The following is a 15,936-nucleotide window of genomic DNA, read 5'->3' as shown; positions in this document are numbered from 1 at the left end:
AAACTAGGAACATTCCCACGGAGCCTGATAGAGTGTTTAAAGTAAAGTGACCCATCATGGGCCTAGACAGATTAAGAAGGTACTTGGAACAAGAAAATTCCAGAATAAACATAACACTGATCTTCAGTCGTCTAGATTTCTGTTTACACTGGATTTCCCGTTTGGAGTTTGAGGCTTAGACGAACCTAACAAGTATTAATTTATTCAAAAAATATTTTGTGCACTTACCACATGTTTCCTGACTCCAGAAATACATGTCATACAATTTTATAACAATTGGCTTTCTCCTATCAGTGGGCCTCAACAGTCTATTTTTAGAAATAAAATAGTAATCATGAAAGAATGTGTTTTGTCTTGTCTTTTCTTCTGTAGATACAAGAAAACACAGTGCTATAGCAGCGTGCTTAAATTTTAGTATTTTGTCAGTTCCAATAAAACCCTAGTAATTTCTAGAATCTCTGTCACTGAAATATATAAAGGTGTTGTTAAAAACATATTGGACTGACACATCAAAGAAAAAAGTAAATATCACTCTTCTCTTTTTGCTCTCTCAGGCTGTAGCCAGGGGAAGTGGGGCTGAGAACTACAGAGTTAAAATACCAAAAGCCTGGTCTTCCACAGATGCCTTAGAACCTGTCTGTAGTAGCTTGTCTCCATGACGAACACCATCAAATCCGTCCCTCCCTGCATGCACAGGACGAAGCCGACTCCAATTTTTCACTTCACCCATACATCCCTATTGGAAGAACAGAACTTCACTTGTTCCCCTCACTCTATACCTAACAAATTCAAGACGAGGGTTTACAGCCCAACTCTTGTCCCCTGATATGACCACATTTTTAATTACAGAGTCTGGCTGCATGACAAAGACAAAACAATGGCATAGGGGACATGTCCCAGCATATTACATACTCACCTGTGCAACTGCCTTCCTGGTTAAAGTAACTATCCGGGCACTGGGACAGACACTGCCCATCCAACAGTACTTGGGAAGGCCAGCAGGCTGTGCAGTTCTGTGAGCTCTTCCCTGCACACCTGAAACAGGATGGGTGGCAAGCTGGAAGGCAGAGGAAAGACAAAGCAGAGGAGACCATCAGGAAAGTCACCGTATGACAAATGCAGTAGCTCTGTCTCTCCTGTTAACATTTCTGGATTGGAATAAGTTCCGCACATTGGCTTAGTTTTTCCCAAGGACAGGGTACACATCTCAAATACTTCTTTCTAAAGGCCATATCCTGCAAAGCAAGCATCTGGGGGACCCAGATTAAGAAAGGCACGAATGACACGAAACAGAAATAACCATTTGCAGAGTCATACATTTCTTTCTTCCCAGGTTCCATTCTCCGAGAATGTCAAATAAAGACCAGGAAGCCGTAAGACAGGTCTTCTTCCCTCAGGACAGCTCCTCCTCCATCATTAGACAATGATGGCTGCTTATCAGGCTGCTCAAATTATAGAGAACAGTGATGAAAGCTTGACTTACTCACAAAGGTTTACATGGTGCCTACTCTCTAATAGAGACTGGACATACACAGGTGAGAACTGTCCCAACATTTTGAGCTGCTCAAACTAGCTTCATCAACAGACACACAAGCAAATCACTGGAATACAATTAATGGGAGACAAAGTATCACAGAGGGAGTAAGAGCATCATGTCGCAATTCTATGTGGCCTTGACTAATTTATGTAATTTCTCAAGACTCCTACTTCCTCATGTATAAAATGAGAATATAAACTGTACAAATGCATGGGGTGTTGTGGACACTAATTGGGTTTGATACACATAAAGTGTGAAGTTCTTAGGACAGTGCTAAGTACACAGTAAGGGCTTAATAAATCTTAGCAGTAATTATTACCATTAAGTGCTATGATACAAGTACCCACAGGTGTAAAAAGAAATGTGGAAGCAAAGGGAAAGAAGGCATTTAAGAATAAAGGGGATATTTGCATCAATTCCCAAGGGTGGAAAGTGTATTAATCATGCCTTTTTATTTTCTGTATTTCTGTTACTTTGACATCTGGGGTCCTGCAAATCCTGAAGAGACTGCCCTCCCAGGGCTAGCCAATTCCTAGAGATAGTAAATGACTAGCCTGGGAGCGTGTCTTTCATATGCTAACTAGCCAGTCCCAAGTCCACACACCCATCAGCTCCCCTATCGCTCACACTGGGGCCTCTATCCCCCTGCCAACCTGAGACAGTTCCAACACCCCAAAGCCCACTGAAGTTACTCCAACTAGCCAATCCTATGCTGCTACCCAGCCTCACTTGTTCCTTCCCACAGAAACCACAATAAGGGCTCTTGCTTATATTTCCCCCTTACTCCCTCTGCCTCTGGACCAACCCTGATGCTTCCTGATGTGGCCCCTGCATAGCATGCCGTGCCCCCTCCTCTTGGGAACTGTGAATAACACATGCTTCTCAATGGCAGCTGTCTCCTGATCTCTCGGCCTCAACATATCTGAATAATAATAAAACCTCCATTGTGAAATAGTCATTCACCTCTGATCACTCATTCAATCATTGAGTCTCCAATAGGTCTAGGTGTTGGGGACACAATGGTGAATAAGACAAAGACCCGATTCTTACCCATGTGGATGACCCCACACATTCCAGGCCACTTTCTGTCCATCCAGTGGACAAGATCCACAACTGCAGGGATCACTCTGAGTCTCCTCTTTTGCCTCTTCTGTCCCCTCTATCAAATACCCAGATAGACACCAGCAGCTTGGAAGAACCAAATGTGATTTTACACCACTGAGGTCTCCATTTCTACCAACCTCCAATAAAAATGCAACATACAGTTTTTGATGTATGTGCAGCTCATATAAGCTAGGATGTCCTGGCCCAGTGGTACTGGTGGTTAAATATTCAACTACCGATACATGGCTGATAGACACTGCTGTCCTAAGCCTTCTACTGCTCCCTGCAGCCTTGGCCCCACCCTAGCTTCCTGCCCCATCCATAAACCAGCACCTAGAGGTTTAACACCTCCACCACGAGGCTTCTAGGACCCTGCTCCTGAGCTAAGGCCCGTACCCATTTGGATTGGGCAGTAACTTGCCTTACTGGCTAGATGATCCTCATCTCTGGATACCCTGCAGAGCTTTATATCTATTCAATGGTATTTATTACTATATGAAAAATAGAGCTAGAGCTCCAACTTTTAAAATAATTTCCTTTTTTTTAATTGCCTTGTAAACAACTCTACTAGCACAAGTCTCAATAAGAAAATTTTTCCCCAAATATTTTCAGAATCACTGAGAAAATGTTTCCTTTTCAAAAAACAAAAAAGGAATAGGTAAGCAAGTATTATAAAGGAAGGGTACCTATTAGCCCATTATGTGAGACATGTTTAACACAAATGAATGAAACAGCATGTAACAGAAAGTCAGGTGGCAATATTTCAAAAACCAGCTAAATTATATTGTCAACACAAAGCTTTCCAGGATGATTTGGGGAAGAAACATACTTCCACATATTTAAATATACCTGTGATAATACCAATGTTTATATTAGACTTTACAAGACTGCTAAAATCCCTAGCTCTTCCTGTTATACCTCCCTAATAAAAAGGAAATCAAATCATATCATTGTGGAATTGAAAACCAGGGAAAGATGAATTAATGCCTAACGAGCACACAACGTATTTTATTTCATTCCATTTGGTCACAAAGTCAATGTGAGAACTTGGCTCAATGTGAATAGAGGTTATTATTGTACTATATAAAACAGGAAAGCAAAAAGGACAAACAAGTTGAAAGACTGATGGGCTAAGAACTCCACAAGAAAGTCCCTTTGTCATCCACTAGATTTTAGCAATCTAAACATCGCCATGGCAAACTTCAGAACTGCTGTCATTGGAAATGTTTAATAACCAAATGGATAATGAGCCTGTTAGTTGCTGAGTGGCTCAGAGGGAAAATGATAGATTGGGTGATCACCCTGTCGAAGTATTTTTTTCCTCTACAATGCTGTTTCTGTAAGTACAGGCAGTTGCATTGCATCTTTAAAACAATCTCATGAAATATCAATTCTGTACCAGTTTGGGAAATGTCTACACTATTTCAGTGACTTTAATGAGGCTCTATCATTTTATGGGAGCTGCTTTCATAGCAGGAGTTCTGGTTTGAAGTCTAAGATCCTTCAAGGAAGACTAACTCCATTACAGGGCATATATGGAAAAGATCTGAAAGAAGTTCTATGAATAATTTCCCCCAAGTCAATACTACATTTTTAGAGAGTGGCGTTCCAGTTGATGGCTAAGTATATTTCTGAAAAAGCGTAACTGAGCAGCTTAAGCACCGAAAGTGTTGGCATTAAAAGTGTCCTTAGATGGTTGTCAAATCCAATCAACCTGACGTCAGTAAAAACATTACCTAAAACAATTAGAACATATCAATTTCTGTTCTCTTCTACTCTTACTCTATTCTATCCTATCCCCTATTTAAATTCCAGACAATAAACACTACCACTTCTTTTTTCTTTTCAATGATATAAAAAGTGGTCCAGCATCCTTATTTTCACATCATATAAAATTCCCTGGCTTTTCAGGTCAAAAACAATTTTTGAGGTAAACTTCTCTTGAATTATGACGTAAATATCAAAAATCCTCTAGGAAATACAGTAGGAGTACCTTGAAAAGGGATGAAAACGGAAATGAGTTAAATCCAATAAAGTCAATCTCCCCCTTTCCATCACCCTCCTTTTCCTTCTCTTTCTTTTTTTTTTCTTTTAATGAGCTGAACCATGTAAGAGGAAAAATCACATCTCTTCCATCTCTGTGATTCCTGCAGTACCTATCATAGTCCCTGTCCCTGGCATGTCATAAGTTCTCAATCAATTAATTTCTGCTGATTGAATGGGTGAGTCGGTAGGTAGGGGAGCCAGTGGGTGGGCAGGTGGATGGGAACACTGGCAACACACTCCTCTAGTTCTCCTATCTCTTTGATCATTTCCTTTTTTTAGCCTTTCTCTGTTTACATCAAGAATAGTGGAGCTTCCCCAAATTACACCTTCTATCCTTTCTCTTCTCACTCTTGGCAAACTTATCCGTGGCTTTAACGATGACCTCCATGCTGGTGAGTGCCAAATCTATGTGTACAGCTCTGGCCTTTACTCTGAACTCCAACCACATAAATCTAACTGCCTAGGGGATACCTCTACTTGGTATTTCACTAGTATCTCATTCCTCTTTCCAAAACACTACTCATCATCCACTTCCACATTCAGCCCATATCTACTTAATGCAAACTATGGCATCACATTCCTCCTGTCCAAAATTGCATTTATTATCCTGCCCCAACCCCACATCCTACCCACTACCTCGTCTTTCCTTTGTATTCCCTGCCTCACTTGGTAGTCCCCCTACTCACCAAGACACTCATGCTGGAAACCTTGGACTTTTACTTTTCTGTCACCACAACCCATCCAAGACATGGTGATTTTTACTCCCTAAATCTCTGCCAAATCTATCCCAACTTAACCGTTCCCATGGCCCCTTAGTGCAGACCTTCAACATCACTCATGATACAAATTAGTGCAGCAGCTTCCCAACTAGCCCCACTGTTTCTCCCCATTTACCTGCTGCACAGGTAAGGGGTTGATCTTTATAAAATGCAAATTGACCATATTATTCCCCCACTTAAAATCTTTTAACAGTTTTCCAATACCTTCATGACATGCCTCACCCCCATGTCTCCAGTATCATTTCCCACAATTCACCACTTTGAGCTTTATACTGCGGGAATACCAAATACATCAGACTTCTCTAAATACAGCACGCCTTTGCACTTGCTGTTTCCTTGACCTGTAATGCCCTTTCCCACCTTCTGCCCTGGTGAACTGCTCTGAACCCTTCAACAGGCTGATGATGTAGTTTTCTCTGTAGATCTTTTCTCATACTCTCTCCCCCAGACAGAGTCAGTCTCCTCTGTGCTCTTTTGGGGATAGAAAGATGAAAAAGATAAGGACCATGCCTTAAGGAAAGCATGCTCAAGTAAGGGGGACTGACATCTGAACAAGGAATTAAAAGAACATGATACATGCTGTTGTAGGGGCCAAGGGCAAGCTACTTGAGCCTTGTGCCTACTGCCATTACAATGTTGGGGAGCAAGCATTTTCCTGTCCCCTCAAGGTCCTTCTAGCTGGTCTAAGAATCAACCTGACACAAGACAGATTAACAGGAGAAAATAAAATTTAATAGTGTACGTACAGGGAATCCATACAGATGTGGCAATTCCAAAGACAGGCAAAATGAGGTATACATGTCATCCTAAACTAAGGAGATGGGGTTAGGGGTCTGAGATTTCAAAGGAAAGGCATGCAATCTTCAGTACGATGAAAGAGAGTAAATGTTAGGTAAACAAATGTTTGCTGGGCCACTCAGAAACAATGGGACATGCACAGGACTTTGATCAAACAGACCTTGCTAGGTTCCTCCCTGCCTACCATACCCGAAGTATATCATGATGTCCTTATCTATGGTGACAGCGCTCTTCCTTCCCTATCTAAATTCTTTTTAGGCAGTGTTGGGAAGGTAAAGAGCTTCTCCTGAATCTTCTGGGGTTTATTGCTTTTTAACTCAAAATAGTCTTTATGCCAAAGTAGCCATCTTGGGGCAGCCAGCCCTTGGTCCCTACAACTACATGTATCATGTTCTTTTAATTTCTCGTTCAGATGTCAGTCTCCCTTATTCGAGCATGCTTTCCTTAAGGCATGGCCTTTATCTTTTTCATCTTTCTATCCCCAAAGCTGAGCGCACCCATGCTGTAAAAACAAGAAGGGGAAAGTGAAGAAGACTGAAAATTACCAGAAGGCATACATTTGTACTTATGTCAGCACTCTGGGGACTACATTAAAGAGTGTTGCTTAATATAGATGCCATGTATTTTATTCAATTAATGCAAGGGAATCCCAACTTCATAACTAATAACATACTCTTAAGCTGAGCAGGCAGACTCCTGCCCATTTATTTCTTTAATTAAAACTCTGCCTTAAGGCCTTGGGTGAATCTTAGCAACAACTAAATAGATCAAAATACCCATGATATACTTTTTCTCCTGGTTCACCTAAAGCAAGTTAATTAACTGACCAAAATAATTGGTGCATTTCCTATTTAAAAAGAAAAAAAATGGTGTTCCGGTCCAAGATGGTGATATCGAAGGCTCCTGAATTTACTTCCTCCCACAGACACACCAAATCTACAGCTACACACGGAACAATTCCCTCTGAAAAAAATCCAGAAACTAGTTAACTCGCTGAGGGACTCCTAGGCATAGGCAATGATGAGAAAAAAACCTATATGGAAACAGGTAGAAAAGGCTGGGACACTCTTGACATACCCACCCCCACCCCTAGTTGCCATACAATCAGGAAGAAACTCCCAGCTTTTCCCTTAGGAATGAAGGGTTTAGAGCCAACATGTGATGCCCCAACTTTTAAGAGTCCAACCGAGGGACAGACCCCCAAAACTCTAGTTCTGAAAGCCAAAGGAGCTTGCATCCACAAAATCCATAAGGCTATAGCAAATAAAGAACCATTTCTTAATGGGCTCACAAGGACTACTGGTGGTGGGGCGCCTGGGTGGCTCAGTCGTTAAGCATCTGCCTTCAGTTTTATTAGAAATTCTGTAAGTTTGGGGAGTTTGGGTGGTTCAGTCAGTTAAGTATCTGCCTTCGGCTCAGGTCATGATCCCGGGGTCCTGGGATCGAGCCACGCATCGGGCTCCCTGCTCCGTGGGAAGCCTGCTTCTCCCTCTCCCGCTCCCCACCCTGCTTGTGTTCCCTCTCTTGCTGTGTCTCTCTCTGTCAGATAAATAAATAAAATCTTAAAAAAAAAAAAAAAAAAGGACTACTGGTGGTTATCCCTCCCCTCCCCCAGGAGGCAGCAATCAGAAAGGCCCATTCTCCCTGCTTTTCCCTGAAAGACACCTATTTACATATCTTAAAAACTGCTGGCTAAGGGTCAAGTGTCTAATTTAATGTATACACAGAGGCCCACTGCCTGCTTCGTGGACCTGGGAGGTGGACACCGTAATTGTGCTCTCCCTCTGCCCTGTTCCAGGTCACTAGTGTCTTCCTGGAAAGAGCTTATGCACATGTCTGGCACACCCTTGACAGCCTGGCTCTGGTGGTCAGCGAGGTTTGAGTTCACTGGTTCAAGGGGACGGTAGAAAACAAAGAAACAGTTCTCAACCAGCTGGCTGTCACTCCAGGGCTCAGTGCAGAGGGAACAGACAAAAATACCCATCTCCCGGTGTTCCTCTGAAAGATGTGTGTTTGCCTGATGTAGAAGCTGCTACTTGAGGCTCCAGTTTCAATCAGCCTCCACCTTAGGTGCTGAGATCCTCCCCTTTGGGACACTGACAAGTCTTAGCGCACCCTCAACTACTGGGGGCCACTAAGAATAAAGAAAGGAGCATGGACAATCACAAAGGGTTTGAAAAACACTCAACAGCCAGGGCTGGCTGAACAATTAAGATTCAGAGAATAAACTGGTAGTTGCCAGGTAGGAAATGGGTGAAAGTGGTCAAATGGTATAAACTTCCAGATATAAAAGAAGTCCTGGGGATAAAATGTGCAGCATGGTGACTACGGTTAACAATATCGTATATCTGAAAGTTACTAAGTGGTGGCGTCCCAGTTGATGGCTAAGTATAAGCGTAACTGAGCAGCTTAAGCACTGAAAGTGTTGGCATTAAAAGTGTCCTTAGATGGTTGTCAAATCCAATCAACCTGACGTCAGTAAAAACATTACCTAAAACAATTAGAACATATCAATTTTTGTTCTATTCTACTTACTCTATTCTATCCTATCCCCTATTTAAATTCCAGACAATAAACACTACCACTTCTTTTTTTCTTTTCAATGATATAAAAAGTGGTCCAGCATCCTTATTTTCACATCATATAAAATTCCCCGGCTTTTCAGGTCAAAAACAATTTTTGAGGTAAACTTCTCTTGAATTATGACGTAAATATCAAAAATCCTCTAGGAAATACAGTAGGAGTACTGAGCAACTATGTCCTGTATTAAAACTTAGGATCCTCAGCTGCTAAATCATTCATTAGTTGGTTCCTTCTAAGCCTTACTTTCTTCATCTGTAAAATGGGAGTAAATGTAAACTTACAGAATTTTTTGAAGATTCTATTTATTTGAGAGAGAGCACGCAGAAGTGGGGGGAGGGGTAGAGGGAGAGGGAGAAGCCGACTCCCCGGGGAGCAGGGAGCCCAACAAGGGGCTCAATCCCAGGACCCTGAGATCATGACCTGAGCCGAAGGCAGATACTTAACTGACCGAACTCCCCAAACTTACAGAATTTCTAATAAAACTCTTGGTTGTAAGGAATTTATAAACTGTGAAGTGAGATATATATACACGTGTGTGTGTGTGTGTGTGTGTGTGTGTGCATAAATAACTAAGAATCTATGCTAAAAGATTAAAAGAGGTTATCTCAAGATTGAAGGGCTACAGGTAGGATTTACAGATAAAATAAAGGCTACCTAGTTAAATTTGAATTTCAGATAAACACTGAATAGCATTTTAGAATATCTCCGGCAGGGGTGCCTGGGAGGCTCGGTTAGTTAAGCATCTGCCTTTGGCTCAGGTTATGATCCCAGGGTCCTGGGATTGAGCCCCTCATTGGGCTCCCCGCTCAGCGAGGAGCCTGTTTCTCCCTCTCCTTTTGCCTGCTGCTCCCCCTGCTTGTGCTCTCTCTCTGTCAAATAAATAAATAAAATGTTAAAAAAGAAAAAAAAGAATATCTCAGGAAATATTTGGGATATACTGACACTAAAAAAATTCCTTTTTTTATCCGCTAAATATTTTTCTTTCTTTCTTTCTTTTAAGATTTTATCTATTTATTTGAGACAGAGAGAATGAGAGAGAGAGAGCACATGAGATGGGGGGAGGGTCAGAGGGAGAAGCAGACTCCCTGCCTAGCAGTGAGCCCCATGCAGAACTCGATCCCGGGACTCCAGGCCCATGACCCGAGCCGAAGGCAGTCGCCCAACCAACTGAGCCACCCAGGCGCCCTAAATATTTTTATTTCTTAATCCTGTATTTTTATTTGCTAAATCTGGGTAACCTAGTAGTAGGTGTTTTTGTTTCCTAATTTTTCTTATCTGTATTTTTTAAAGTCTCTGTAATATGTATTATGCATGCAATAAGAAGAAATAAAAATTGAGATTTTTGTTAAACTGCTTTAGTTAGAAGTATACCAATGATAAAATGATATATTTGCCCTTTTTTAATTAGAGGCTTTGCTTACTCACCTATGGTCCCTGAACCAGGAGCATCAGCCTTACCTGAAAGCATGTTATAAATGCAGAAACTCAGATCCCACCCCAGATCTATGAAATCTGAATCCACATTTTGACAAGATTCCCAAGAGATTCCTATGAAAAGCTCTGCACTAGAGAAACCTCAACTGAAAGCTAAGGCTTCAAAATAGTTGAATCCTTTATAAGAAAACAACAACAACAACAACAAACCACCTCAACAACTGTGTAAGGAGAATCTGAAAATGAGTTGAGCGATCTGATCTGATCCTAGGAACATTCTCAGGAAAGAGGAGAGGCCTCCCAGTGACAAGAGCTCCGGGTCCTTTGTCCTCTCCATCCACCCTGGGCTGCCAGGTACAGCCCCAGGGGCTGCACAGTCACTAAATGACTCCAGGAGGAACCTGTCACAGGACTGAGCACAAGAACAGCACCCTGGAATTGTACAAGATAGCGGCCCCCTACCCAGCTCCACCCTGGAGATTTCAGACAGATTTATGAACTCAGGGAGTCCTGGAAAACTAGTGGGGGAGGGGAGAGGGATAAAAAAGCAAGGGATAGTTTTTTGATGTTTGGAGGTTTTGAAGGGACTGAATTTGTATTATTTTATCTGAGCAAGGGAGTTGATGGATATTTCCTGGCTTTTGTTTGTTTGTTTGTTTGTTTGTTTGTTTTGTTAAATAAACTAGACTCTGTCAATGCTGACACAATCCATTAAATAGGTGAGGTGAACTCTGGGTAACATTACTAAAATCCTTCTTTTAGTTAGTACTGAATGTTAATATTGAATAAACTTGCACAGTTTTGGCTGACTACAGAAAATGCCTTCACACTGTCTTTCACAATTAGTAACGGACTGTCTTTTGTACCAGCAGTCCTAGGCACATTTTGTAAACACAGAGGCCATGTGAAAAAAACAAAACAAAACATAATGTCAAAGCTCCATGTTCTGAAGGATACAAGGTCACTTTTGAGAATGAGCCCAAATCACAGGACAAATACAGGCAGGTGCCCATCCCCCTCTCACCAGAGCCCCTCTGCTTTGAAGCCCACCTCAGCCCACCTCTTTCTTCCCATTATCCTGCTGCGGGCTTCATAGCACAGATCCCTAGCCAAGTACACACCATGGGTTTTGTTGCTGCTGTTGTTATTCATTTATTTATGATCTGTTTCTCTCACTAGAATATAAATTCCATGAGGGTAGGAATTTTGTCTCACTCATTCATGAGTGTACCCCCAGTGCCTACACAATGCCCAGCACCGAGGGAACACTCAATAGACATTTGTAGAAGGAAGGAATAAAAACAGACTGCCCTCCAGCTACTAATAAACAATGTTCTCTTTGGTCACTGTTTGTTAATTTTATGTTTTTTCGTCCTTCAATCATAGACTTGGATGTTAGTCAAATATCTCGAGTATTTTTGTTTCATCTTCCACTAGATAATTCCTGGGTTTGTCATGTAGCTCTGAGTTGAAACTTTTATAACTTCTGACATCACTTCAGACTCTAAGTAAATTGCTTTGTCCTATAATGCATCTGCTTCTCGCTTTCATTAGCTGCAGTAATATTCTAATCACTCTGTACTGCAGTCTCAGAGAGAGGAAGAGGGAGAGTTCCAGAAAACAGTTGTTTTTCTTTTCTTTATAGAAAAGCACTTGAGATCAAATGTGCTGTAAAATAAACCCTCAATGGTATAGCCGCAAAAAGACTCCAACCTTTTAAGTGTTCTGCAAGGAAGCCAGGGTATTTCTGGGAACATGTGAGAAGGAGAGCCCAGTCTCATAGGGCTCCCCAGCCTGATTGCATTGACAACACCTCGGCAGAATCAAAAATGGAACAGATTGTGGGAAGGCAGAAAGGTTTCCAGAGATATGAGATGAGTGACAGGAAACACATCAATCAACACACTTAATACTCAGATGGGTTGGAAACAATTGGTGGTTGCACTCAGTTTCCCAACGGAATCTTGGGCAACTCAATTAACCTTTTCTGCCACATTCTCATCACTTATAAATTGAGTACAACAAAATCTACATAGCAGAGATTGCACAAGGATTTGGTAATAAACGTGAGTAGATAGCTATATAGTGTGATACCTAATAATATTATGTGAACTAGCATAAAATCATGGGATCACAAGGGACTCCAGGGGTCAATCTAGACCTTTGGCATGGGGACCATGATTAAACCCTTCCACAGGGATTACACTCTAATCCTTTTAAAAAGGTGTCTGTATAAAGGGATTCCCAGAAAACTCCCCTTTGTTGAGGATGCCTCCTTAAATTTAAGATGTTCCAATCCTGCAGTATTAGTACACTATGCTTTCGCCTTGTCAGTGACCATAATACAGTAACAACTTGGTGTAGAGCATGGATACAAAAATCAGGCTGACTTAGATTCCACTGGATTCTACTCTGTGTTGGATACATGACTTTGAACAAGTTACAGCCTAAACTCCCTGAAGCCTCCATTTCCTCTCAAATAGTTGTCCCACTCACCCCACAAGGTTGGTACCAGACTTTAGTGAAAAACAAGTCATGTACTTCTCCTAGTGTCTGGCTCATGGTGTATACCAAATCAACAGTAACATTATTTTCTGGCTGGATAACCCTGGTCACTCCAATTTTTATTTACAACTTAATTTTACAAACATTCATCATTTTTGTTTCTCTTTTCTGATCTCTCCTCAAATTCCCTATTTTTCATTTTTAATGTAGTGTTCAAAATTATAGGGAGAGGCTAACTACACTGAGTAGCCTGGGAAGATTTCTTCTTGATTTCTCCCAGGATCAGAGGGGAAGGCTGTGTGGTGTGTGCCTTGGGAAGGCACCGAGACTCTTAGCAGCAAAGATTCCTGTATTTCAGAAGTAGTTGTGGAAACAGAGCCATGAAAGTTTAACGGACCATGGAGAGTTTAGGCAATGCATATATGGGTGGAAATCAGTGTATGTGGAGAATAAAGACCCTTCCTCTAATTTCTAGGCACTTTCTAACAGTGCATCCCAGGGAGCAGGGTGCATCCCTGGGAGCAGGGGATTACCCCTATAATGTTCCTGAACACCTGAGCATTTGGATGGACATTTATAACAATTGAGCATGGGGCTTTACAATTTACCAAGAACTTTCACACTTCTAACCTCCTTTGATCCTGGCAAAAAGCCCATGTGAAAGATAATTATCTCTCATCTAATGCTGTGAATGCAAAGGCTCAGAGAGCTTAAGTGTCTGGCCTGGGGTCTCTGTATTCCAAATCTGTATACTTCCTACTATGCCATTTGACTGACTATCAAAATCTTTTAACCTTGAAATCTGTCATTTTCATGTGAGGGTGTATTTAACGTAAAATTGGATATTGTAGGATACAAAATTGAATCTACAGCATGCTTACAGTTACATGGTAAAAATAAAAACTCAAAGCTATGCATAGGAAAAGACTTGGATATATTATAGCAAAATGGTAAAGGCAATTACCCAAGTGGTAGATGGTGGTAGATGGTAGGCAGATTATCTTTCTACTTTTTCTACATTCAGTTTCCTTTAATGAACATACATTCACAATGAAAACTGTAAGTATTGCATTTCTTTTAAAGTAGCTTGAAAGTCAAACAATTCACCCAACAGCAAGGCAACTTCATATAGGAACAGAGAGGGGCCTCCCCAACCTCTCCCCAAATTATCTATATCTCCCCTTCAACTCCTCAGCCACTCATAGATAACCCAGCTATCGAGTCAAATTATTCAGGATGGCATCAATTTCCTGTGGATGATATGCTAGGCAATGGCAAGAATCACTTCTAAATTTTGACAGAAGTCCAGATTTTGCCCTGAAGGGACCAATTCATATTCACCCAGAGTAGCAAATTAGAAGAAATATTAAATGGAATTCTACAGTGAGCTCTGGGTCTTTCTTAGCTACTCATACTGTCTCTGAAATAATTCCTGTCTGACTTCTTAGAACGTAACTTTGGGGACAGTGGGGTCAATGGAACCAGCTCTCTAAGATCATTTATTATTCACCCAGGGAAGGAGAACATCAGCGGGGGCCACCCCTTTGCATGTCCATCTTCTGCTCCATCCACAAGCACGCTGGAACAATTCTTACATGAAAACAAAGGTCTTCTGGCTTTGTTCTCACCTCACAGGATCTCTCAAGAGCAAAGCCCAGAAGCTACCTAACATTTCTTCAAACCATGCTTGCTCACCTTCACACAGCCCAGTGTTCTCCAAGTAAAACTGGGCTCTACACTGGGACAGACACTTGCCAGAGGTGATGTTCGCCCCAAACCGCTGCTCAACTTGCAGTCCTTCATCGGGCTTCTTACACTGGGCACAGTGAGAGGGCTCTGGACCCACACAAGTGAGGCAAGAGGAATGACAGGCTGACAAGAACAAAATGCAGAAATCAGTACAAGGGTCATATATATGTTGCAACCAAGGGGAGTCCCTAATTAAATCTAAGCCACTTGGAAGAGTTCACCAGATACATCCTATCAGAAAACTGCTTTCTAGTGTTCTATATATAGCGCAGGGTGATAATATTTGTGAGAGGCCTAGTGAGGGTGATGTTAGCTGGTCACATCTCTCGGGTTTTGTGAGGTCTGTCAAGCTGGAGCATGAAAAAACCCCAGCAAACTGGACAATACTGACTTGGTTCTCCAGATACACACTCGCTGAATGATGTTTTAATACCATGGCCTCAGTTTTTATTGAAGATTTTAAGAAGCATCCACACAAAGGCCATTACTATATTTTTCGCAAAGATGGTCATCGCATTATTGTCTACTATGTCATCTATCACCCACTATATAGGCATCCAGGCAACAAAATCCTTCTAGAATTTATGTGAGGAAAGGCTGCTTTCCTAGACAAGGAAGAGCCCCCTTTGAATGAGCAACAGGAATTTGACAATCCATAACAGTTTCTTGTTTTTCTTGGCTACTGGTTGAAATCAGACCCCGACAGAGTACTGGAACTATCTCATGCCCACATTTGATATAATTAACTCTTTACAAGAGCTCTTTGATATAACTAACTTTGATACAATTAACTCTAAAAGATTTCTAAATTTTCTTTTTCAGAGTATTTATTGCAGCTGCCCTGTTTTAAATTATACACATATATATTTATGACATATATGTATACAAATATGTATGTATATATTTATATAAAAATTATAAAAATACATATTTATTTATAAAATATATACCAGTTTATATATAACATATATAAGTATATAACATATAAATATATATAATAACAGAGATACAAATATATAAATATATATATAAATATGTATATTCTTCTAACTATTCTCAAACTCTTTTCCAAAGTCCCCTACATATAAACACATATAAATTAATTTCACCTAATTGAAGTGTATGCTCCCAATGTTCTAGTTTCAAAAGACAATGATCCCGCCCTCCCAATGAGCCCAAAGCCTTTCTGGCAAACAGCTATCTACGAGTTTCCATTTCCATTTCCCTCAGCCCAGAGGCACTGCTACTAACTCAGTTTGCTCAGCTATACCGTTAACAAAAAAAGGTTCTTCAGGGAAAAACAAAATGAAGACTACGAAACACATTAACAATGGTCTCCTTAGACCAGGGAAAAGGAGGAAGTAAGAGTTTTGTTTTGTCTTAATGAACGGTAAAGGAAAT

The 15,936-nt window shown here is 41.1% G+C and overlaps 1 protein-coding gene across 1 annotated transcript in view; it reads right to left on the bottom strand.

The window, feature by feature from the left end:
- Positions 1-15,936, bottom strand: part of FRAS1 (Fraser extracellular matrix complex subunit 1) — a 403,423-nt gene that overhangs the window by 179,487 nt on the left and 208,000 nt on the right. Inside the window, 2 exon segments of the mRNA XM_027599032.2 lie at positions 917-1,057; positions 14,482-14,658. Coding sequence (XP_027454833.1) covers positions 917-1,057; positions 14,482-14,658 — 318 coding nt within the window.

Source organism: Zalophus californianus, chromosome 2, assembly GCF_009762305.2.
Source record: "Zalophus californianus isolate mZalCal1 chromosome 2, mZalCal1.pri.v2, whole genome shotgun sequence".
Lineage (NCBI taxonomy): Eukaryota > Metazoa > Chordata > Mammalia > Carnivora > Otariidae > Zalophus > Zalophus californianus.
This window is presented reverse-complemented; position numbering and strand designations above follow the sequence as displayed.